The 23,872-nt window shown below is 42.8% G+C and overlaps 3 protein-coding genes across 5 annotated transcripts; 1 reads left to right on the top strand and 2 right to left on the bottom strand.

Annotated features, from left to right (window-relative positions):
- Window positions 1-202: 202 nt before the first annotated feature.
- tpte (transmembrane phosphatase with tensin homology) lies at window positions 203-6,809 on the top strand. Of its 2 annotated transcripts, none has more exons than XM_083985903.1 (19): window positions 203-541; window positions 955-1,033; window positions 1,182-1,262; window positions 1,337-1,384; window positions 1,489-1,650; window positions 2,209-2,328; window positions 3,503-3,602; window positions 3,743-3,806; window positions 3,901-3,965; window positions 4,082-4,142; window positions 4,266-4,347; window positions 4,529-4,617; window positions 4,698-4,759; window positions 4,847-4,927; window positions 5,368-5,473; window positions 5,579-5,676; window positions 5,775-5,870; window positions 5,957-6,027; window positions 6,102-6,809. In XM_083985903.1, exons 2-19 carry the CDS (start codon window positions 987-989, stop codon window positions 6,202-6,204), a joined length of 1,536 nt encoding a protein of 511 aa, XP_083842029.1. In that variant the 5' UTR covers window positions 203-541; window positions 955-986; the 3' UTR covers window positions 6,205-6,809. The 2 variants fall into 2 exon arrangements, with proteins under 2 accessions (XP_083842029.1, XP_083842030.1); XM_083985904.1 differs by having other exon boundaries at window positions 528-658.
- Window positions 6,810-6,990: 181 nt separating this feature from the next.
- On the bottom strand, window positions 6,991-14,288 carry smpd1 (sphingomyelin phosphodiesterase 1). Of its 2 annotated transcripts, none has more exons than XM_083985901.1 (9): window positions 14,040-14,288; window positions 13,690-13,927; window positions 12,098-12,418; window positions 11,542-11,822; window positions 10,561-10,734; window positions 10,175-10,346; window positions 9,344-9,420; window positions 8,501-8,646; window positions 6,991-8,410 (listed from the first exon to the last, which is right to left on the bottom strand). In XM_083985901.1, exons 2-9 carry the CDS (start codon window positions 13,906-13,908, stop codon window positions 7,989-7,991), a joined length of 1,812 nt encoding a protein of 603 aa, XP_083842027.1. In that variant the 5' UTR covers window positions 13,909-13,927; window positions 14,040-14,288; the 3' UTR covers window positions 6,991-7,988. The 2 variants fall into 2 exon arrangements, with proteins under 2 accessions (XP_083842027.1, XP_083842028.1); XM_083985902.1 differs by having other exon boundaries at window positions 14,034-14,288.
- Window positions 14,289-14,959: 671 nt separating this feature from the next.
- Window positions 14,960-23,405, bottom strand: ilk (integrin-linked kinase). The gene is made up of 13 exons (XM_083985907.1): window positions 23,266-23,405; window positions 22,661-22,799; window positions 19,837-20,002; window positions 19,140-19,235; window positions 18,929-19,025; window positions 18,742-18,825; window positions 18,566-18,651; window positions 18,368-18,477; window positions 16,974-17,101; window positions 16,128-16,249; window positions 15,940-16,039; window positions 15,575-15,705; window positions 14,960-15,426 (listed from the first exon to the last, which is right to left on the bottom strand). The coding sequence occupies exons 2-13, from the start codon at window positions 22,747-22,749 to the stop codon at window positions 15,277-15,279; spliced, it is 1,359 nt and encodes a 452-aa protein (XP_083842033.1). The 5' UTR covers window positions 22,750-22,799; window positions 23,266-23,405; the 3' UTR covers window positions 14,960-15,276.
- Window positions 23,406-23,872: the final 467 nt, after the last annotated feature.

Below are 23,872 nucleotides of genomic sequence, written 5' to 3' on the forward strand. Positions count from 1 at the left end.
TACCGGTTTCTGCAAGTATTGTTATTATTATGTAGCTGTACATTTTGCAGGGGAATAAAAAAAAAGAAGAAGAAAGAAACCAGGCAGTTGTTGCCCTTCGGAGTCTTTGGCGCTTGGGAATGCACAGTGAATTAAAAGCAGATGTGAGAGACAGGAGGGAAGGAGGGAGGGAGGTGGGAGGTGGGAGCTCAGCGGACAGACTGTTGGCCTAGTTGTTCACTTAAAAACCAGCTAAAATAGCCGCACAGGAAGGTTATGGTCAGACTCTGTCAGCGCTGGTGTGAGAGTGGGTGAGGAGGAAAGATGAGTGAAGAGTAACTGAAGGGGTTGGAGAGAGAGAGCGCGAGAGAAGAAAAAAGGGCCGAGCGTCTTTTACCAGAGAGTCCAGGAAGTTTCAAACCGCTACGTTTGCAAAAAACGATGAGGAAAGTGGATGGATAGAAAAAACTGTGCCCGGTTAACCTTTGAACCGTCTTCCTTTTCTCTTCACATGAAGTCACAAGACAACCCGTCGTATAATTCACGAATGACAGTCCAAACGGTAAGAAGGCAGCAGTTAAGTTTCTGTAGGGGGATTAATTTAGTAAGAAACGCTCCAGGGAGGAAGAGCAGAGGACTGAGGGAAGCTGTTTGATTTGTGTTTGCATTTTCCCTAAAGGTAAAAACATCCTGGCACAAGTTGCTTAAATATCTTGTTTGTAGTTTGTTTGATTTTTCCTTGACAGTAAATCAAAGCGTCGCTCTGCGTCATTTGTTAAAGGATGAGCTCCTGCAGGCTCTGTAGAAATTGAATGATAAAACTGTTTCTTCTTTTAATCTGGTGTCAGCTGATACTGTGTTTTAGGAGAGGACACAGAGTCTTTGTCCTCGTCCTCCCCTGTCTGTTTCACATTGTAACTCTGCAGCCAGAGTTTTGATCTGTAATCACAGTTTCTTTTGTTTCTCAAACTGCAGAGACAACACGTTCAGAGTAGGACGCACACATCATGTCCACTGTCCATTTCAACCCAGGCTCGGATTCTGGTGTAAATGGGTAAATTTTCATGGGAATTGTTAACCTTTAATCTGTGTGTAGGCTATGTGTGTGTGGGTGTGTGCAGCAGCATGTAAATGCCTGAACTGCAGCTGTTGGTTTACTTGTGAAGGTGTCAGTCTTGACTTTTATCTGTCCATCCTTTTAGAAACGTTGCAAAGATGGAGGATGCTAAAGTGGAGATTGATGACGGAAAGGATGAGACTGTGGTGCCAGACACTATGTACCAGTAAGTTTTGCCCACAAACTTTTTATTCAGAAGCACGTTCAGCTTTCACTGACAACCTTTTTTCTCCTTTGCAGCAACATCCGTCAGAAGATTACACCTTTTGTTATGTCCTTTGGATTTCGGTGAGTGTCTATTGGATGGAGAGATGCAGAGTGAAAGCTGCTTGCACTGTTTTCTTTCCTTGATGAAGATGATGATTTTGACGGTACTGTGTCTTCTTCTGCAGCGTATTTGGTATGGTGTTGATCGTTGTGGACATTGTGCTGGTGATTGTGGACCTTTCCCTGCCAACCAAGAGCAGAGAGGTTGGAGACGCCTTAGAGGCCGTGTCCCTCACCATCTCCTTCTTCTTTCTCGCTGACGTTCTCCTGCGGGTTTATGTGGAAGGGTGAGTAGGGACAGGACGTTTTATGATAGTCAGCACCTTGTTATGATTACGAAGTCAAGCACGATGAAAACTATTTTTTTTTATGATCTCAACACCTCCTTCCTCATTCTTTGTTAACTTTGTGGATAGATACAGTACCAACACCTGCACTCTTGCAGTAAATCTGATGTGGGAATGTTAATTATTTGCTGACACTGTGTTAGAAGTGGGTTCCCTCATGCACCGGTTCATGCAGCGTATTGTAAGCGGCCCTGCTTCTATGCTACAACTGCTTTACTTGGGAAAGTGAGAGCAAGAGCTATTGAGTGATGCAAACATTCCCAGAGTCCAGCGTCAGCAGAAACCATGTGTGATTATCTGTTAAACAGGACGTTATGAAGGGGAAGTTGAGCAGGAAATGTTTGGCATGTACTGGGCTAGACTTCATGAAACATAATGACTAAGAGCCCTAACACAGTGTCACTGAAAAGATCCAGGTCATCCTGAAACCAAGTCAGTTTATATTTCTTGCAGTGTGATGTTGGTGTTTTTAATTGTCTTGTTCCCCCCCTTTTTTAGGTTTAAAGTGTATTTCAGCTCCAAGCTGAACATCGTAGATGCCTGTGTTGTGGTCGTCACCCTGGTGGTCACCATGATCTATGCCTTCACTGACCTGACAGGTGTTAGTCTCATCCCCAGGTACATTCGCATGAAATCTTACTGTGACGTGGCTCATACAGTTCTTTAGACACTTGATTTCTTCATAGTGAATAAAGAATAATATAAGTACATGGCAGCTCGGAGAGATCTGTTGGAAGATTTGAATTGACATGTTAAATAATAAGATTTATCTTCTCACATTAATCTTCTGCTGTTTTAAAGAGCTAAACAGCTACATTACTTATTCACTTCTGCTCAGGACTGCGTGAAACTACGATGAACTGATATCTCCTTCACTCTCATGTTGGGCTTATTCACCTGCAGTTTGGTGATGTCCGGTGATTCTCAGCACAGACCACCTCGGTTTCATTTTGATTGAGTGGTTGAAAACATGTACAGTTGAGAAAGTAGGTACTTGATCCCCTGCTGATTTTGTGAGTTTGCTTACGAAAGAGAGAGAGACAGAATATCAACAAAACAATCCAAAAATAAAATCATCATAGAAAGGTATTATTTTATATATCAAGTGAAATAAGGGCTAAAATCAGCAGGGGGTCAAATACTTATTTCCCCCACTGTATGTGCAGGGCCTTTAAAAACTACTGGAGATGGAGGGTCTTGTAGCTGTAGGAGTTCTAGTAAGATAAAGCTTTAGTGGGTTTTGTGATGTCTCCATGGGTTGGCTTCTGTAGTTCATTATTAAAGTGACTTTATTATTAACAAGATAGATTTCCTTATGTGGCCACTGGCAAAACACTGTGGTGGTCCTCTGTGAAGATGACCTCAGGGGGCTGTCGCTGGATTTTAAACATGTCACCTGCAAGCTTAATGTGAGCTTTTATTGCTATGCAGATATTGTGAAATGAATACGCTCGATGACTCTGTTATTAACCTCAAATTCAGCACGGTCCACCTTTACCTCCCACTTAATATTGATAAGAGTGAAGTAATAACTGTTGGCCCTAACACATTGCTTATACCTCTATAGATCTACAGACCATCATGTGCTTTTATTTCCTTTCATTTGGACTACAGCAACTTTTATATTGGCTGTTTTATTCATTTCAGAATATTCTGTTTTATTTAACCTTACATTATTTGTAGCACATCATCTCCACTGTTGTATAAACTTTAAACTGTGTATTTGTATTATGGTGATGACATGATGCTTATGTTTGTTAATGTCCACGAGTGTTTTTTGTTTTTTTTTCAGGGTGGTGACGTTCCTTCGTTTCCTGAGGATATTAATCCTGGTGAGGGTTTTCAGACTGGCAGCTCAGAAGAAAGAGCTGGAGAAGGTCACCAGGAGGATGGTGAGGTCACACAGAAATCTCTGAATGTCTGACGAGTTTAAAGTCTTGTGGAGATTTGCAGCTGTGTAGCATCTGGTGTGGCAATGAGACTGTAGACATTTGCTACCTCCTGATTCTTGACTCGTTACTATTGTTGTCAGGTTTCTGAGAACAAGCGACGTTACCAGAAGGACGGATTTGACCTTGACCTCACCTATGTCACGGGTAGGTGTTACATATACTGCGTAAATAAAACAAAGGGATCACACAAAAAAAAAAGGCATACTTGAAGAAGTTGAACATTTGTTTGCTTCCCTAGACCGTGTCATCGCCATGTCTTTCCCCTCCTCTGGGAAACAGTCCTTCTACAGGAATCCAATTAGGGTAAAATCTCTCAACATGGCTCGAGTTCACCTACTTCACTTTTCATATATGAAATCCACATGCAACATTAACTGAGCCCTCGAAGAATGACTCCTCCTCTCTTTCTTTCTGCACAGGAGGTCGCTCGGTTCCTGGACACTAAACATGAAGGCCACTATAAAGTTTACAACCTGTGCAGTAAGTTGGCACCTCCTCTTATCACATGAAATGCCTTCTCTCTCTCTCTCTCTCTCTCTCTTTCTTTCTTTCTTTCTTTCTATGAAGCTACAAAACCCATGTATCATCTTTTTTTCTTTCCAGGTGAGAAAGGTTACGACCCTCAGTTCTTCCATTACAAAGTTGAGCGGATTTTCGTCGATGACCACAACGTCCCCTCCTTAGAGTGAGTAACATTTTCTTGATGTTATGATGTGTCATTTCTTTATTTACAGCGTTTTTTCTCACTGTATGTCATTGATATGAGCATGAAGAAAATCCTCCCCTCACCACATTTGGATGTATCACAAACCGGTATCACTTTATCAGCTTGTCTTTATCAGTGTGTGTTGTACTGTTTGTCTCAGGGACATGCTGAAATACACAGCCAATGTGAGGGAGTGGATGTCTGCTGATCCCCAAAACATAATCGCAATTCACTGTAAAGGAGGGAAAGGTGATGACATTGATCACAAATTATTTCATTGTCATTTAGAGAATATTTGACTTTGACCGTGACTCTGCTCTGTTTGACAGGACGCACAGGTACGATGGTGTGCACCTGGCTTATTGACAGTGACCAGTTTGAGAATGCACAGGTACGTGTCTTGAAGTTTGAGACTTGTCTATTGAATCGGTGACTGCAGACTACATCACTACTACATACATTTCTGATTGTCCACCAGGACAGTCTGGAGTATTTTGGTGAGAGGAGGACGGACAAGAGTCGGAGCTCCAAGTTTCAGGGGGTGGAGACTCCCTCTCAGGTAAGAACGAGGTGATCAGGGGCCGTACTTATTGTATCTACTATAGTGTAAGTCATTTTTGGACACACTCAAAGCCACTGTGTACATTTTAGATACCGTAATTCTGACTAGTGCCCCCATGTGGTATAAAAGATGAACAGCGGATGGAGCATAGGACAAATTTTCATTCAAATTATATTTTTCTACTCACAACATCTATGCTACCATAATAATACATATTGGCAGACTAAATAGTAATTTATTTATTTCTAAATAATGTGTGAGTTGGGGCTTCTCAACTGTCCTATCAATTAAAGGCAAAAAGCCCCAAAAATATATTTAAAAAATAATAATAATAATAAAGTGTGAGTCTAGCAGTAATGAGAAATTTCCTCATAAAACCTTAACCACAGGCAATCAGTGATGATTATGTATCTGTGTTGTGTCTGTGTGGACTACAGAGCAGGTACGTGGGCTACTACGAGGTCATGAAGAACAGGTTCGGCAGACAGCTGCCTCCACCCAAAAGCCTCAAGGTCAAGAGCATCCGCATCCACTCCATAGCAGGTGAAACCGTGGCAACCAGCAGGGCTCTCCAACATGTAACTTCATCCTTTTAAACGTGTCTGTGTTAATACCTGCTTTTGTGTGTGTGTGTGTGTTCTGTCCCAGGTGTGGGTAAAGGTGATGGCAGTGACCTCAAGGTGAAGATAATTGTGAGGAAAGAGCTGGTGTTTCAATGTGTGTGTGCCAAACAGGAGAACTGCACAGTAAGACACACACAAACACACACACTCATTGGGTTCACATTGATTCATCTGTAGACTTGGGGAGACTGGGGGGGTTTATGCATCACTGCTGTTTGCAGGTATTTCCCGACGTGGGCAGTAACGCCGTAGTCATCAGCCTACAGGACGGGCCTGTGGTCGATGGAGACGTGAAGGTCATGTTTGAATCGAGCGCTGTGAGTTCTTCACTTCACACCCTTTTATAAAAACATCTGTAAGGAAGCCTCACATTTAGTCTAACGGGCCTCTCATTCACCTTCAGGGTATTCCTAAAGGATATGAAGATGTTCCTTTCTACTTCTGGTTCAACACCTCCTTCGTAGAGGAGAACAAGTAAGTTTCTGCCGCTTGATATGAATCTTTCTGTTGAAGTTTCCGTCTCTGAACTCTCTCCTAACTCTCCACAGGCTGTTTCTCCCCCGAGAGGAGCTGGACAACCCACACAAACCCAAGACCTGGGACTTGTACAAGAACGACTTTGGTGTCACCATGTCTTTCTCAGAACCTTAATAAAAGCCTTACAGAAAGATATAGAGGAGAAACGGCTTGTTACATTTAATGATGGATGACGAGCAGCTCCAATTCAAGAAATTTAACGAGCTCGGTGCTTAAATCAAAAAATAGGCAGAAAAGTACTCGTTGACAGACGTTACCTCCAAGTCAAATCAGTGTACAGTTAGACAATATGTGATGAAGTAGCATGAAACATTTTGTAACGTGTTGAAGTGAATCGATTGATATCTGTGTGTATATTTTGTGACTCTCTTGTGTCTTCTTAAAAGAATCGGAAAAAGATTTGCACCTATTGAATTAACAACGCTGGTGCAGGTTATCCCCTCCAGTCAATGTGAAACTAGCTATTTTGTAACATCCCACATCTGACTACACCTATATGTACCGAGTGGTTGATCTTAGTGAGGGGCATCTGTGCTGTGATGCAGCAGTGGAAACCACAGAGCAGTTTACCAGAGGACAGGATGACACATGAGATACAAGAGTACATGTGAGTGTTCTCATATTGTAGAGTAGATGTGACACAGCTCCACCTTGAGCTCTAACGTGTGGAGGCAGCAGGAACTGAAGACATCTATCTTTATCTGTGAGAAACGGGGCACATTTGTATTGACACTAAGAGTTACTGGCAAGCTGTTGTGCATTCGTGCTTGTCATATAGTGGAAAAGTACATGCTGCATTTACTTTTGAAAGATCTCACCCATGTATAGCTGAAAAATAAATAATTGTTTAAAAATTGTAATCAGTATTCTTCCTCTCACAACCAGAAAAAAGGGCAGGAGTATCAGATCATCTTTTATTCACAATTCACATAGTCTCTTTAAATTATTGCTCATTTTACAAGTTGCATTCCTTGACATGCTCATGTTTCACCACAGGTCACACAGATCAAGATGAGATTTTTCCTAAGCTCGTCACACTCAGGGTCAATCAAAATTTGTCCTCTATTCAACCTACAAGTCAACCAGGCAACAAAAGAATTAAAGTGCAGACAGAAGTAAACCTCGCTGAGAAATACTGATGCTCAAGTCTTTGCTGAGGCAGGTGTTGTCACGCTTATCTAAGGTAGATATGAAGGAGGGAAATCTCACATAATCAGGCTCTTAAATTCACCAGATTCAATTAAATAGGCGGTCTGAGTTATTTTACACATCCTCAAATCAAATATTAATTGTCAGAAAGAGGGATTGCTTTAAGCATGATAACTATGTCCCAGTTTAAACAAAACCACCTGATGAAATTTCCTGTGGAGACAGTCTAATCCTAATTCCTAAAGTGTATGAAATCCAACCTCATTTTAAATGTAGTATTATGCATTTAAGCATCTTTAAAAATTGAGGTCATTGTTAAGGATGGGTTTTTTTTCCCCTCACGCAAGGCACCAAACACAAAATCATCATGACAACTTTGAAGAAAAGCACTTCACCTGCCACTCTGTGCATTTCAGGCAGAAACATTGCTCTACACACTCTCGAGGAGCCTCGACACAAACTGGCCTTACGAAACAGCAACGGACACCAACACTGAGCCCTGTTTCCAAACACAATCGGTGAAATGTTATTGTGAAAACATCGCTGACAACACAAGGCAGAACTGAGAACTCTTCACACTCAGTGTCAGGTTTTATCTACATAAACTGGTGCAGGAGTAAAAGACAAACACAATTGTTCCTCGTTGACGCACCAGCAACAGGAACAAAATTAACTTTTTTTGGCTCAATTTCATTTTTGGTCCTTTTGCTTTTCCCCCTGCCCAACCATTCAGTCCAAACTTCCTCAGATCAACACAGAGTTGTTCTGGCAGCTTTAACTAAGTTTCCTCCAAATCCATTCAAGAGGTCGCACTGCTCCAGCTCATCGTAGCGGCCGCTCCGCAGGTAGCACAGCACTGTGGTTTTGCAGGTCTCCTTGCAGGGCTCCGACACGTGTCCTTTATGGTTGAAGTACCAGAACTTTTGAAAAACCCGGTCATCTTTGATAAAGTCCTGCATCAGCCCGTTGAAATCTGAGGGAAACAGCGTGGAGAGACCGTAGGCCTCGGTGGCGCGGTACAGCAGAGTCCATTTCGGGTTCGGATCGGGTTTGGTAGACGGCGCCTTCGGACTGTGGTTCGCCTCGGTGAGGTTGAGGATGTAGGTTTCGTGGTCGAGCACAAGATGAGAGCTCCCTTTGTAATTCCCATCGACATAGTAGACACGGTATCCTGGGAAGAGAAAAACAGTTTTTTTTGTTCGGTTGTGTTGTTTGTTTCCTTTGAAATGTTCAGACAAGACTCGACCAGCTCACAACTCACCTGGGTTGAGATTCATATAAGTAGTGACACTCGGAGCGATGAATGCCACTCCCACTGGACGAGTAAGGGTCATCTCATCGTAAAACATCTGGAACTCATCCACATGTGTATGTCCAAAAAATTGTCCAGTAATGGTGTTTTCATATCTGGATTGAAAAAAAAATACAGTATGTTGAACAAGAAAAAGTGAAAATTTGGGATATTGTTTAGCTCAGTGGGTGGAGCAGGTGGCAGTGGCCCTTTGCTGCATCCTGTTTCTCTACAGCTGTCCAATCAATTAAAGGGGAAAAGCCCCCAAAAATATATTTAAAAAAAGAAAGAAACAGTGATAACTTTACAGTACAACCCAGCTCACCTGACAGGTCAAAAACAGGTTGTCACAAGCAGCAAATTTAACTATGGTGGGACTCTGACCGTTAATAAAAAAAATTAAATTCAATGAAACTTCCCGTCCTGCTTACTAAAACAGACCCAAACGACAGGACACGACTTCCATGCAAATACAACAACGGGAAGTGAAACAAGCGTTGCTGGTAATAAGTCAACCACATTTAAATCACATTGTAAAATTATCCCAGTTTACATATAATCTGGATGGATTACCCTAAACCTAATGCAGCTAGTATTTATTGCAGAAATGAAACAACCTGGTCTGAAGCTTCTTCTAAAAATCACATGCAACATGAACAAGAACAAACTGCTGAGTGCACAGGACAAACGCTCCTTCCCTCAGTGATAACGAGTAAACACAGAGCACAATGATGTGCCGTCACTGTGGATGTCTTTACAGCACTAAACCTTCAGTTCTGGGACTCTGCATCTCTATATGATCAACGTAGCTACCTGTTAACGATGTGATAGTAGTTCCAGCTCCAGCTGCCAAGACACAGACCAGGTGGGATGTGACCAATAATGTGCACCTGAATGAAGGAGAAAACGAAAGGACGATTACTGTACTAATAAAAGAATATATTTTTTATATATTTTATTGCTAGAGGGCAGTAAAGTGAAACCCAGAAGTCATTACCTAGATCTGGAGTAAGATATATGCTTTCATAAAGTTAAGTGGATAATCTACTCTTAACTCCTCTTTTCAGTTTGTATATTAAAGCAGAAGTAAGCGATTCGGTCGTTTTGGCTAATGCTGCGTTCCAGGCAGGCTTTTGAAACCGTAAATTACAGCTTCAAGTCACAACTTACGATTTTGTAGCGTTCCAGGCAACCCACTCGTGTTTTTCCGACCTGTTTTACCTGTGAAAGTCACTATAACGGCCACTCGTAACTTCCGACCCGTGAACTCGTACCAGATCGAACTGGTATGACTCACAGGTCGGAAAAACACGAGTTACGAGTTTCCTTGAACGCACCATAACAGTCCTCGTCCCTACGTCACCACATTCACGGCGTCCCTTGGCTGCACACACAGCCCTGCATGCCGTTCTCTCTCCTCATTGGATAAAAACTGTAGGATACGATAAATGTTTTCTCCTCGGCTCAGAGCAGAGTGACTGACAGACCCGTGTTTCGGTCCAAACACTCTATGTAAGTGATTGCTGTTGGAAGATATAACTATTTAAGACTTATATTAACACAAATATATCACTTACTTCTGCTTTAAACCCATCCATAGGCTGCTTTGTTTTTGTCAGCGTTCGTCTTTGCAGCTCTACTCACCTTCTCTCCCTTGTCCTCACTGGCCTGGAGTATATGAACCAGCCACTGCAGCTGGTTGGCAGGGTCGGTAGAGTTCACCATCAGCCAGAAATTCTCTCGGGCACAAAAGTTCATGTTGAGGGACACCACCCTGAGACCGGGCTGAATCACCACTGTGTAAAATCCTCCATATCTGAAATTGAACATACCAATATATTTGAAGGACAAATCTCCAAACTCTTTGTAAAGGAACAATAATCTGAGACTTCTTTATTTTCTGCTTGCCTTTACTCTTTTTCTATCTAGAAACAACATTTATCTCTTATCTGCAAGGTGCACGACAATGTCAACAAGCGCCCAGATAAAAGAAGTTTTACATTTAAAATAAAAACATGAATATTGTGAACCTTAAAGTCTTCAAAGCTTGCTCTGGGAGCCACACTGACCACTCCTCCGCCATCGTGTCGTAGAGCCAGGCCGAGGATCTGTTACCATGAACAAAGGGTGGCGGGAAGCTGTTGACGGGTGTGCTCTCATGGTTCCCTACAGCAGGGTAAACCGTCACATTCGGTCCCAGGTGCCTGCACATAAGATATGAGGAAGAGTAAATAACCAGTTTGGGTGAACTCCAGGTAGCACATGACAAACAGCTAGGTAAAAGGTTAAATTAGAGCGACTGTGTTATCAAGACAACCCAATAGCAGTCGTCGATCACCAGTAACAAGACTGACAGGTCTGATATTTCAACACTGTATTTAATCAGTTAGACGTCAGTCGCTGGTGAAGATATCCGCAGTAGATTTCACATGTGCCCATACAGCTCTGGGAGAAAATGAAGAGACCAAAATGACCAGTTTCTCTGGTTTTACTATTTATAGTTATGTGTTTGAGTAAAATGAACACTTTTGTTTTATTCTATAAACTACTGACAACATTTCTCCCAAATTCCAAATAAAAATGATCATTTAGAGCATTTATTTGCAGAAAATGACATCTGGTCAAAATAATAAAAAAGATGCATTGTTTTCAGACTTAAATACTTCATATTCATTTTTAAACATCATGACACTAAGTTTTTAACTTAGGAAGAGTTCATAAATCAACATTGGTGGAATAACCCTGAATATTTAATCACAGCAGGTGTTTATACTTGTCCTCATTAAATATGATTTGGTTCAGGTGGTCACCTCCTCAGTGCCTCGTTAAGTAGAATGAGGTGTGCTTGAATCCAATAAACACTGGAGTGGTACGGCTGCCATACATGTAGAGATGCTGATTTATTAAGAAAAAAATTGGAGCGGTCTCTTAATTTTTTCCCAGAGCTGTATGTTATGTGTGAAGAAAGCAGTGATGTTCATTGTGTCAAAAAGCTCTGAAAGAAGAGTTACTTGTGGATGAGCCTGGAGATGACCGTGAGCTCTGACAGCTGCTGCTTCCTGGTCTGGGACCAAACATTGTGAGCTGGTATGTCCCCGGTCCAGTAGACCCAGTCCCAGGGTCCGGTCCTGGCAGTGTTTTCCAGCAGGTTCTCCACTGTACGCAGAGGCAGGTCGCACTTACTGTAGGTTCCCCAGTACCCGGCCTCTCTCCGCCTCCAGCTGGGAGAGCCCGAGTCCTTACGACAACACAGAGGGTCCTTGCAGTCTGCAGCGCTGCCGGCCACATACTCCTGTCAGGGGGACATGGTTGTTTTTCAGCAGGACTTAAAAATCAGGTGATCAAAATCATGCCCTCATTTTCAGTTTAGATCAGATTTCCTGGGAGAATGCCAATATCCTTTCAAGTAAATCAATAACTTTAACCTTCTGGATGTAATGCAACCTTGTGGTCTTTGACTTAGCAGTGATCATCACTGTCAATATGACACTGCATTTGTGAACTTAAGATTTGTCTACCAGCACTTGCTATTAATATTTCAATCCAGTTGTTTGACTGGTCTCTCACCTGGTCCCAGTGGATGTCAGTTAAAAACAGGACCCTGTTCTGCGGAGAGCCAGGCTTCGGAGGAGACGGCGGCGTAACAGGCGGCTTGGGGACCTTGGGCAAGGTGATGTTCCAGGGTGCGTAGATGTCAAATTTGCCACAGGAAGGCCCCACCAGCAGGGCGCACGCTTCACTGGGCCACAGCAGGGACTCCTGCAGGGCCCGGATGAAGTCGTCCCTGAACAGCTCTGTTATTTGCCGACATACCGTCTCATCGGCCAGATGGAGACGGATACACGCCTCGCCTACTGCGCGTGCCACTCGCTCTTCGTTAACGTCACTCTAGGAGAGGTAACAAAGAGGCAGAGCAAAAAAGAAATATTGCTTCACAGTGTCAAATCAAAAACCTCGAACTTCCTGAAGGAACAGGCAACTGAAATTAGCTTCAATCACATGCAAACTTCCAACTTCCCACTTCCCTAACCACAATATGATGCTTGATATCATGCAGAAGTGGCTCTCTTGAGCCGGTGCAGCATCTCAGTCACAAAGACAGACTTTGAATATGAACACAAAAGCTAATTCTGTCCAGTTCTGTTTCAACAGAGATCAACAGGTCGAGGTCAACAAAGAGACCCTATGATGAAATGTCTCAAACAGACTTTAGAGCTAGATTAGCTGGAATCACTGGAGGATCTGAAAAAGTGATGACATCAACAGAACAAGAAGTGGTCCTTCTGCATTCAGAGCCCTTTAGTGTCACTTGCAGCATTTGCTTGTAAACTTGAGTAAACCTAAAGTGTAGAACAAACAAAAACTTGTGTTGACCTATATCTAGTGTGCTAACAAAGCACATTTAGCAACAGGACCTGAATTACTTGCCTCATTGCCCCAAAAATCACAATTAAATGAAGAAATTATCTTGAATTTCATAATTTTCAAACTATCACATCAACGTAAGTTGAAGCAATAATTTAGAAACCTTTAACTAACAGAACAATAAAGAAGTGGAATAACAAGAAAATAACAAACGATGATGTTCACATCAGTCTTTATCAGGGTAAAGAACAGTATGTCATGTTTTGGACTGCAAACACCATGAAGTCTTTAACTTTCAACTCAACTTTATTTTGAGGGTTGCAGTTTGTGGTAGAATTGACAAAAAAATTATCTGACACTATCGAAACTTAACCGCTCAATAAACACTTCTCTTCTTTACAACATGTCATTTCTCTTCACAGTTGCACCACTGACTGAAAGACAAACTTCATGAGGAAAGCAGGCTGTTGTATTTAAGAGTATTATTTTATCTTAGTCTAACATGTAAAGCAGATACGTTATCAATTTTTTTCTAATGACAGATGGCTGATGTATTTTTTCTTTTTAGTGGTTCATATTATCTTTCCTCTGTTTGCCCACTGCCTATAGACTAGGCTACTTTTATTCTGCTGTTGGACATTTTAACATTTCTGTCTTCCTGGACCCAACATGGTTGGTTTAACTTTTGGGTTAACAGTTCAGCGATGTTCCTGTCTGTGGCTTCTCTCAGTTTAGTTTAATTTAAGTTCATTTTAAGTGATATTGTGTATTTTGTATTGTGTAAAGGCCATTACCAGGAGGGCGATGTCCAGGATGGTGAAGACAGCTTTGCACAGAGGGCAGCTGATATTTCTCCAGTTGAAGCCGACGTGTGGGCCGCTGAGCTGCTCCATGAAGACCAGGCTGTGCTGTCCGGAGGTCAGTACCGGGTGACACGACACCAACAGCGGCAACATGAAAACCAAGGTGCAGGCAATGAGCCCTGCAGAGGGCGGCGGTGCAGGAAGCCGCATTGTTTCGGGCTGCAGGTGTCTGAAGGAGGAGGACAAAGGCAGAGACAGACACAAAGACGAACGGGGCGTCAAGGAAGTAACACAGTGGTTGAATTTAACACTTCAGACTGAAGCACATGACTCACGCTCACCCGCAGACGCAAACTTTTTTCCGCTGTAAAACAGCCTGGTAACAGCGGAGCTAGTTAGCCACCACCACTCACTGCAGTGCTCCTTCAAAATAAAGTTCCGACCGGTGGGGTCGTCGTCGTTATCTCCCCGGGCTCGGAGCGACAGACACGGGTAGGCCAGGAGAGTCAGGTCGGTCCTGTTTCCACCTCCACAGGGACCGGGGGGGAGAGGTGTGTGAGCCGTCACGCAGCTGCAGGACACGGCTTGTTATGATCCCAGCGTCTGTGCGCGCGGTCTTGTGAAAGGCACACGGAGTCAGCTGACTGGTCACGTGGTCACATTTTGTTTACTCCCCTCTTATCGTCCGAGCAAATTTGTGACGTGAACCGCAGCTGATCGATCACTTGATTAATTTTCAGAGGGGGTTGGGGGCCGGGGGCCGCATTTTGACCAGCGTGCTTATTTTTATACTCGGTTTCCCTTTTTTACCGTTGGATCATGTCAAACTGCAGCCGGTGCAAAAACAATCATAACTCCAAGTTACCTCTTATCCAGTATAAGTATTAAACTGGTGGAGAAACCATCAGAGATCTCATCTACCGTCATTCACAGCTCCCTGCATGTAAAAGCTAAACCTTAAGGTCTATTATTGACCATGGAAACAGTGTTGAACAGTAGGCTGAAATAATCATCACATGGTCAACCAGCTGGAGCTTTCAGCCCCATCTTGTGGCCTTCATCAGAGGAAAGAGTTTACTCAGCTGCAAACTGCATCCACTGAAGAAAGCCAGAACTTTCCAATGAGCTGGCTGTGGTTTTCTTAAAATTACAAACAACATGTCTTAAAATAAAATTAAAATAAAAGAGGACAAAGTTTTGTCATAAATATAAAACATTTATTGCATTTGCATTTTTCATGTGTATAAAAGCAGTGTTTCTATACACATTTCTTTGGATCAGTTTCTGAGCAACTCATCACTGAATATAATCCACACTGGACTGAAAACATTGCCAGTATTTCGGTTAAGCTATAATAAAAGAGCAGCAAAGGCTAAGGAACATTTATACCTCAAATTTAAATTATACAAGAAACGCAATATAATACTTATTGTTTGGATCGTGTGGCTAAAAGTGGTCTCTGACATTATTTACAGCAGCTTAGCAGATACATGATTGAAGTGAAAATAATAAGTGGTTTGATGATTTAAAAAAAAAAACAACAGAACAACAGGAGTGTACAAGTTGTTGCCGATGCATTCACTTGTCTTGCATTTTCTCCAGGATTGGGACGATCATGTCAAACTTGGGTCTCTTGGCCGGGTCTTCGTTCATGCAGAGCCTCATTAGCTTACAGATATGAGGTGAAATCCCTGGAGGGATGGTGGGCCGGAGACCCTCGAGAGCCACCTGGGAAACAGGAGGAGGTGGGAGGAGAGAAGCAAAGTCACAGTTAATATCCAGGATCGTCTTTAAAATTTCTTTTTTAAGCTTTTTTTTTTTCCCCCAAGGAAATACATGGAGCAAAATCCTGTGGTTGCATGAACGCTTCACTTACCTTCATGCCAATCTCCATGTGCGAGAGGTCAGCGAATGGGACCTCCCTGGTAACCAGCTCCCATAGCAACACAGCAAAGCTCCACATGTCAGCAGACCTCCTGTTGATGTCTTCAGGCCTCTTCTGAAGAGCTTCAAAAACAAGGAGACAACCATAAAATATAACGGAATAACTCACAGGGTTTGTTTTTATTCGGTAACTTGGGGCAACGCACCAGATGAACAGCACGACTACCACTGAAGAGCAACTAAATTATACAGTGCAGTATGACTCATGAGGTTTAATAAGGAATTATGGGAGCAGGACGGAGGTGGGAACGAGGAGAGAAAAATGGGGAAAAAAAAGAAAGAAAAAGGAATAACTACCTTCCGGGGCCATCCATGCTGGAGAGTACATACGACCAGGACACTGGAAGGAGAACTTTGCATCTGCCATACTTATTCTGGCTGTCATGTCCTCATCAATCTGCAAATCCAGCACATTGGCTTAATAGTGTGCCATCACAGAGGGGGTAACAGAGTAAGATCTTTAGGTGGTCAGAGACGGTACTCACCATGACGTGTTTACTGTTGAGGGAAAGCCGTGAAACCATTGGCTCTAAGGTGTGGAGGAACGCCATGCCGCTGGCGATGTCCAATGCAAACTTCACTGCTTGGTTCTGGTCGACCACCAGGGCTGAGGAAGACAGAGGAAGACAAAAGATAAGATAGTTGCATGATGTCTTCCATCTAGTGTTGTGGTACTCCAGACCGGTCTTGGGGACCACATTTTCAAGGTCTTGGTCTTGGTCTTGTCTCAGAATCGACTACATTTTCACTCTGTCTTGTCGGTTGAGCTGGACTCGGGATTTTTTTTTCTCAAGACCAGTCAAGACCACAGCTGCAGTGACTTCTTTATTCTTTTAACCGCAAATGTCTCTCTCTCCGTCACTTGCTCATTTTGGTTTATGTAATGTAATGTAATTCAATCAGCTTAAGATAATTAAAATTGTTCTACAAAAGTATAAACTTGTGTAACCATCTGGAAAAACTTGGTTGCACCAGGGTCAAAAGTGGGAGTGTTATTCTGTTCAAACTAAACTTTGTTTCAATTAAATATAGTATAGATAGTATATGTTAAATTGTCTTTTCTTTTTAGCTGAGGAATAATGTACTGGTACTGAATACAGTAATGGTCCTGCATTGGTTTGGTCTAGGTGTTGGACTTGGTCTCCTCCCCTCCCCCAGGTCTTGGTCTTGACTCGGTCTGGACCCCCACAAAGTCTTGGTCTTGTCCTGGTCTTCGTATGCTCTGGTTTTGGTCTTGACTCAGTCTTGGCCTGGGTTGGGTGGTCTTGACCACAACACTACCTCCATCTACAGTAGCAATCTTTACAGCCATGCTGCTTTTAATAACTTACTGGTGCCCTGGTGGAGGATGTTGTAGAGGGATCCATAGGGCATGTAGTGGGTGATGATGATGGGGTGAGGGGATGGAGGCGACTGACAGGCTCCGAGGACAGGCAGAATATTTGGATGAGAAAAGATCCTGCAGAGACACACAGAGACATGACAGAGACATGACACACAGAGCAAGAACACAAGTGTTTCTCAGCTGATAAGGGATAGACCAGTCCAGAGCTCTGAGGAAGCAAAAAAAACCTTAAGATAAGAAATGTCCTTCTCTGCAATTGCATATATAAATTATATAAATAAACTCTTAGCGGATCTGCATTGTTTTTACACCACGTTTGGATCATCTGCATCCATTGAAACTGAAGATGAGCAGTACTTTGTTTTTCATTTTTGCCAACCATGTCAGATTTTATGTTGCCTCTGAATTTTTTAGTACTTCAGTGTTGGCATCAATTCCCATAAGAGGGCAAGAACTGAAGCCAACACAGAATCACACTGCCAAGTCCTCACTATTGCACACTCAGCCTTCCTGGTGGGGGATCTTTTTTTTTTCTTGACTTGGCCATCTCAGAAGTTTCTCTCATTCCTGATCTATTTAAGGTTATGTTTTGAGTTTTCTTCTCACTCTATAAGGGTTTGAGGCACGTGACCTGTTAAAGCTTGGTCAGACTCGGTAATAAGCTAATACAGTTGGCTACTTCTCCGTTGACGCCTGTGATCCATGTACATCACACAGCTGTAATTATATCAATAAGGATCCGGAAGCGCTCCTTCTTCGGGTTCTGCTAAACCTGTTCAAACATGTTGGTGTGAGCTCACCAACAATCCTCTCTTGCAATTGTCTGTGCATGTGTCAACAATGGAAAAGGTGCAACTCTTTGCCTTTTGGGAAAATATTTTACCAGTGAAAACTCAACACACAAACTGACGCAAGAACATCACCACGGGCCGATGCAGTAACGACACACAGGATTTAAACTAAGGCTCTTTTTTTAACTTAATTTCATGCCATAGCGGACTTTGTGTTTACAAACAGAAGGAGGCTTGTGGGAGTCGTTTTTTTTTCACACTGTAGAGCCGAACACATGACACAGGAAGGAAGGCCAACAAATACTTCACTGCAGCACCAACCACCCCCCCTCCGTTCCTCCGACCTCTAACGATAAAAAGAAATCCTCTGCTCATTGCACAAGATCCGAAGTCCTGTGTAAACCACTGACCTCATTCACCACCAATCAATCACACCCAGCCTCACATTAGCATTGTTTACCCAGATGTGAAGAGTGAGGAGCAGCAGAGCCAGATGTCATCAGCTTCAGTTTATGCAAATGAGCAGATTGACAGCATGTGACGGAGTGATGCTCCCGAATTGATTCCTCATATCACGGCTTTAACCAACCTTAGTTTTGGATGCTCTTCGTTGAAGTCTCTGCTCTTCCTGGTGGTCCAGTCTCTCACCTGCAACACCTTCACAACGATCTCATCCCCCTGCCACCGACCCTGCCATAACTGTGGACAGAGCACACGGTCACTGTCTGGTAAACAACAGGGCAGCTGAGTGTTCACCAAGCAGGAAACAAAGACAGCAACAACTGACCTCTCCAGACTGGTTTTCATTGATCTTTGCCAGGAGTGAAAGCTGCTTGTAATCAATACCAGCCTGCTTGTTGAGGGTCCCATTACCTGTAAGAGCAAAAACATGAAAAAAAATGTAAAAAATTTTGTGATGCTGATTTATTTTGTTATATTTGTTATTGAATAGCTGCTACTCACGAGGTCGTGTTCGCATGGTGCCCTTCCAGAAAGTTTCCTTATAGGGAACTTTGGTCATACTCTGACCCATTTTCTCTGCCTTTTCTAAAACATATCGAAAAAGAAGCATCAGTGCAGTGAAAACGATTTTCTTCTTTCATAGTAATAACCTCCTAATGTGTTAAAGTGCCTACGAATGACCTCTGACCTTGAAGGATTTGTCTTAGGTGAGGCTTGGCCTTATCCAGAGGTGTCTGTCCATACCTGTTACACATACACACCTGGGCACCACTGGCCACCAGGTCCTAAAAAAAAACAGGCGTTAATCAAAAGCACTGTAGTCGCTGCTTTAGCTCCACAAGAGGGGCTGGGCAAAAAGAAGGTAGAGTTTCTGTTTCTGTTTGAGTATTTGAACGCACCTCTGCCACTTCGTCTTGACCCCAGAAGCAGGCGTAGTGGAGCGGTGTGTTTCCATGCTCGTTGACTGTATTGGGGTCTGCTTTGCACTGAATCAGCTGCAATTCGCAAGTTAATGCAGTCAGAAAACTGAACAACAAAGCAGCTATCCATGAACAATACACGCACAGTCCAGTTTTAAATAAAAGCTTAGATAAAAGGTTTAGATAAAGATATCTCAGACTTGGCTGGAGTGTTTTTGGTTCATCAGAACTAAAGTTTGACTAGTTTTAAGCCAAGAACATAAGACATGTTGTGCCCTGGGTAACTCAGATCTAAGACCAATGTCATGGTGACATCATAATCAGTGACACCACCTGCACCAGTAACATCCAACAACAAAAAACAGGATAATTTGTGGTTTTCTAACATTGTTATAAAGAGACTGCAGCGATTTTTCTTTTTCCTGTCACACTCTTGTTGAGTTTTCAAAATACAACGTCCATATAAGTGAGTGAAGACAAATGTTTTTGTTTGGGTAAACACAGCTCAGTTCAGGTTTTATGTGATTCTTCATTTGGCCATTTTTTTATTTGAAAAAAACTTCCCCAGAATTGATCTTAATCACAGCCCAGCGTAAGATGGAAGAAGTCTGTCTATTTGTTATATCTAAGCCACAGTCAAAGGCCCTTATATGTATGTACGTATGCCTGTGTTTACCTTAGCAACGATGTCTCTGTGTCCATGACTGGAGGCGAGATGTAATGGGGTGTCGTCTCCACGGTTCATCACGTTGATGCGAGCGCCTCTCATGATGAGCATGTCAACGACGCCGCTCCTCCCTTCCCTGCATGCCCAGTGGAGGGGGCTGAAGCCGTGGTCGTCACTACAACAGAAGATACAGAGGGAGAAGAGGAAAGACGGAGAACGCTTTAAATAATTAGCTCAGGGAATGTTAAAGGGATAGTTCAACATTTTGTCAAATTGGCCCATTGCCATAATCCCTATAGTCATAGCAGTAGGTTTGTTACCTTTAATTGTCGGTGCAAGCTATTTTTAGAACGGCGGAGCAGAGCGACGAGCTGCTCAGAGCTACGCTACGGAAGCTAATGGGATTTCTTGGTTTCCCTCATCAAACTCATCAAATACACAACCCAACAACTCCAAAACGCTCTGGTGGACAAGCTGTGACCTGCACATTCACCACGCTATGAGATAATAACAGAACGTTACCAGACAGAGCTGTTTTAGAGGTAAATTCATGCAAAACTGCTGATGCGCGTTGCCTTCAGGGACAGTTTTTCAGCAAGCAGTCTCTGTATTTACCTCTAAAACAACTGTCTGGTAACGTTCTATTATTATCTCATAGCGTGGTGAATGTGCAGGTCACAACTTGTCCACCAGAGTGTTTTGGAGTGTTTGGATTGTGTATTTGATGAGTTTGATGAGGGAAACCAAGAAATCCCATGAGCCTCCGTAGCTTAGCTCTGAGCAGCTCACGGCTCTGCTCGGCCGTTCTAAAAATAGCTTGCACCGACAATTAAAGGTAACAAACCTACTGCTATGACTATAGGGATTATGGCAATGGGCCAATCTGCCAAAATGTTGAACTATCCCTTTAAGGCTTGACTTTAAAGTCCAGTTTGTCTTAGTAAAACAGCAATATTTAGAAGGAAGGGCATACTTTGCTGCTTTTACGTGTGTGTGTGTGTGTGTGTGTGTGTGTGTGTGTGTGTGTGTGGGCTCTGGTGGGCTCCCGTAACAACCCTGAGCATATATCAGCTGACAAAATACTATCTGTGTCCCGTTCTTTCTCTGACACACAGTCACACCGGTTCTCACATCCACAACCTACAAATCTTTATTTAGACTTAAGCACATGCTTCCTCTGCCCTGCCTGCAGCCTTTTACCCCTCTGATGCCCGGCCCAGCGGTAAATACGTCTGTGCACGCTGGAATGCCTGCTAACATATTCAGAGATGGACACACACTGACAGACAGTGAACACAGCACCGCGGCGAGGAGCCAAACTATCACCTACATGTGACTGACCAGCTTCACCCAATTGAGTCCTTCTCACAACTCCCTGCAAAGCCACAAACTGTTACACTACATTTAACAATCAAACCCAAGCAGGCTGTAGGAAATAGCTGCAGCATTGACTCACACCGAAGTGAAACAGCAGTAAGTCACATTCTCTGTCAATTCTGATCCAGAGCTGACGACAGATAGTTCATAGTCTGAGCAACCCTGTGTGCTATAAAAAGTAACAGGGGAAAAAAAAAAACTCAGGAATGACAGAGTAGAAAATACACAGAGGAATCCTCAGCCACACATTCCCTCTCCTCCTCTTTTTTTCTTCAACCGTCTTCCTGTGTCACTTTCTCCCAGGAGAGATCTGAAATGTTAATTCCTAGTTAGCAACATACTTTCCAAATGTGCAACACTCAACACATAACACACTGAAGGCTGCTTCTTCATACACACACACACACACACACTCCAGCCTCCTCAGAGTAACAGCCAGAGCGGGGCCTCCAGCATAATGAGCGCTCTCTCAGATGTTTATGTGGGACTGCAGCGAGCTGCCTGAGAAGCTCTGTCAGCGAGGGCCTGGCCCTGTATGGAGTTGAAGAGAGGAAATGGCCTTGGCTGTTGCGTGGTTGGCTCACAGCACTGCAGCCCTCAAAGTCAACGTCAACAAACTGCACATATATGGCCTGGCCCAAGAATGAGATAACAAAGGTCTTTAGCAGTGAGGTCTTCTAGCTTCTCTCTAGCAAGGAAATTGTGTAAACAGGCAGAAGTGCTCTGTATATCTAATAGGAATGCAACTCGTGGCCATTAAGAATTCACATAATTGCTTCTTGCTTTGTTTTTTATTGTATAATATGTCACAAATTGTGTAAAAATCTCTTCTGGTGTTCCCAGAAAACAGTGATATCTTGAAAGTGGTTGTTTTTTTTTCTATATGAAACCCCAGTTATTCAATTAAAAACAATCATCCGACTCTCAGATGTGCTATTGATTAGTTTTTTGTCAATCTAACAAATGGTTTCAGCGCTTTAATTTAAAGGTTGACTGTGCTTTTCAATCCAGTGTGGGATGCGTTTTAGATCGTATTCTGTTGTCTGAGTCTTTTACGTCATGGCACAACCTCCCACAATACACACGCACACACACTTTTTTAGAGATGACATCATGAGGGAAGAAATCCAAGAGAAAATGGGAAAAAGTACAAACTGGACTGGAATTACTAAAGCTGGGTGATGTTCAGCAGTATGTGGAGTAGCAGGGAGAGCACAATATGGAAACTATTTGACCACCTCTAATGTGCCAAGGATTGCTTTGTATGCACACACACACACACACACACACACACAGAATCACTCACCTACCATACCAAATGTGGTACGTCTGCTTTTTAAAGTCTGCTCCAATCATAAGACACTGTTCTTGTTGTGTTATTATTGCACATTATGGTCATTTGTGATGCCGTCATCTTCCAAGTTTTGTGTGTTTGTGTGCAGATATATCCTCTTACCCCAGGTTGAGGTCATTCTCTGTGTTGTCCAACCACAGGCGAACAGCCACAGAGTTGCCTTCCCGACACTGTGTGAAGATGTCATCCATAACTTTGTCTCTTGACGCTTTGCTCTTTCAGTCTCTCTCAAGCATGAAGCCTGCAAAAGGTGTTCAACAGAAAACTCCTATTAAAGTGTATGTGATACCCACATCTGATACAAGCAGGTAAACAGACTTTACTGTCTGGTTGACTTGTATTAAGTTAAAGTGAAATGAATGTGTAGTGAAAAGAGCACTATCCACTATCCAACCCTGTCTGTACATTTAAAGACTATATTCCTAAACACTCATTCTCCCTTTAGTCCAGTCTTTTGGGTTTTAGACTGATTAGTTTCCACAGTGAATTTAGCTGAATCCAAGTATTTAAACAGCTGTATGTTGTTGTTGTTTTTCATTTCCCGAGGCTCTATCTTCCTCCGTGGGATCGGATGGGCTGGCCTGTTGGATCACTTTGAGATCTATTGTTAAAAAGTCAAAGTGAAGTTGGACATCCACCTCAAACCCTCCACCGGCACAAGAGAAACCAAACTATTCAACAAACACAATCTTGATCAAAGCTCTTACCTGGTGCGAATCGATCGGGTTCTTGTCAAGTTTCTTTTTTCTTCCCTTTTCCCCCCTGAAAATCGACCGTCTACTCAAATTTTAAGGGCAGGGAATGGTCGAGTCCGAGTCCACGCCCCGCTCCTCGGCGCTGATGTCGGCAGCTACTGGTGAGAAACGTCGGAGGAGCCGCTACTGGCTCTGGGGCTGCGGCGGGGCGGCGCCGCCTGCTGGAGGAAATGCAGCGCTGCTACACCCGAGGGTGGAAATATGGAGCCGAGGAAAACAAAGGTGGGACAGGTGAGGTGGCTCTGGGTTATTGCTTTTACTAATTACTCGTATTGAACTGACTAGTAAGGCATGTAAATGTTTGAATACTTGAATATGAAGATATTATTTATTATCGACGGTGTGTTTCTTTTTTCTTTTCTTTTTTTGATATTTTGAATATGGGGATTATATCATTAGTATAATTTTATTTTTAATTGTAAAGTATTCTGATTCTGATATTAAAATGCCAATATAAAAATCCAGTGAATCACATAGCATTTTCCTTCTTTATTTTCTCCTTTTACATTTACATAAATTTAGTTTGACTAATAAAACTAAGAATTATTGAACGTGCTGG

Source organism: Trachurus trachurus (assembly GCF_905171665.1).
Source record: "Trachurus trachurus genome assembly, chromosome: 14".
Lineage (NCBI taxonomy): Eukaryota > Metazoa > Chordata > Actinopteri > Carangiformes > Carangidae > Trachurus > Trachurus trachurus.